Genomic DNA, 635 nt, shown 5'->3' on the forward strand with positions numbered 1-635 from the left:
GGGGCCAGTCTTTTCTGGTGCTGAATATGCATGTGTTGGCCTCTTTCGGGACACTGCTGGTAAATTTAGAAACTCGTTAAGAACTCTTTCTCATTCAGCAGCCATACGCTTATGGTTCACGGAATCTAAGGGGAAACGGCTAAATCGAGCTTAAGTCGTGGGGCTGTGATGGTCCTTCTCAAGTAAATAAAACCCTCGTTGTGCCCCCGACAAACCACACACACTGTTGAAGTCCAACAGGGAGTCAAATTCAGGGACGCGGTGAGAGATACATTCTACTCCGTCGCTCCAGCGCCAACAACGTAACTCTTCGCCGGACAATGTAGCCGCCCACTCCGGAGTCTCCAGCCCGAGGGTTCAAGCCGGCGGTCCGCACGTCCCGGCGCTCGGACACTCCGCGCCGAGCCCGAGATGTCAGCTCAGGTTTCCCCTCCGGAGTCGGGTACCCCTCGCTCCCTCTCCTCGCCCGTCGGTTTCTCCCCTAACCCGGCCCCACGTGGCCCCGGGAAGCAGGCCGCACTACCCTGCTGCCGCCGACTGACAGCCGGCCGCAGCCACCGGGCGCCGCGCTCCAGCGAGGCAGCCAATGAGCGCGCTCGGAGTGCCGGCGGGGCGGGACCGCCGGGCCGCCGAGC

At 61.9% G+C, this 635-nt stretch overlaps 1 protein-coding gene across 1 annotated transcript in view; it reads left to right on the top strand.

Annotated features, from left to right (window-relative positions):
• The first annotated feature begins 411 nt into the window (after positions 1–411).
• Positions 412–635, top strand: part of SRM (spermidine synthase) — a 3,822-nt gene continuing 3,598 nt past the window's right edge. The window contains 1 exon segment of the mRNA XM_024750009.1: positions 412–601. Coding sequence (XP_024605777.1) covers positions 412–601 — 190 coding nt within the window.

This window comes from Neophocaena asiaeorientalis, unplaced genomic scaffold (genome assembly GCF_003031525.2).
Source record: "Neophocaena asiaeorientalis asiaeorientalis breed wild unplaced genomic scaffold, Neophocaena_asiaeorientalis_V1.1 scaffold275, whole genome shotgun sequence".
NCBI classification, from domain to species: domain Eukaryota; kingdom Metazoa; phylum Chordata; class Mammalia; order Artiodactyla; family Phocoenidae; genus Neophocaena; species Neophocaena asiaeorientalis.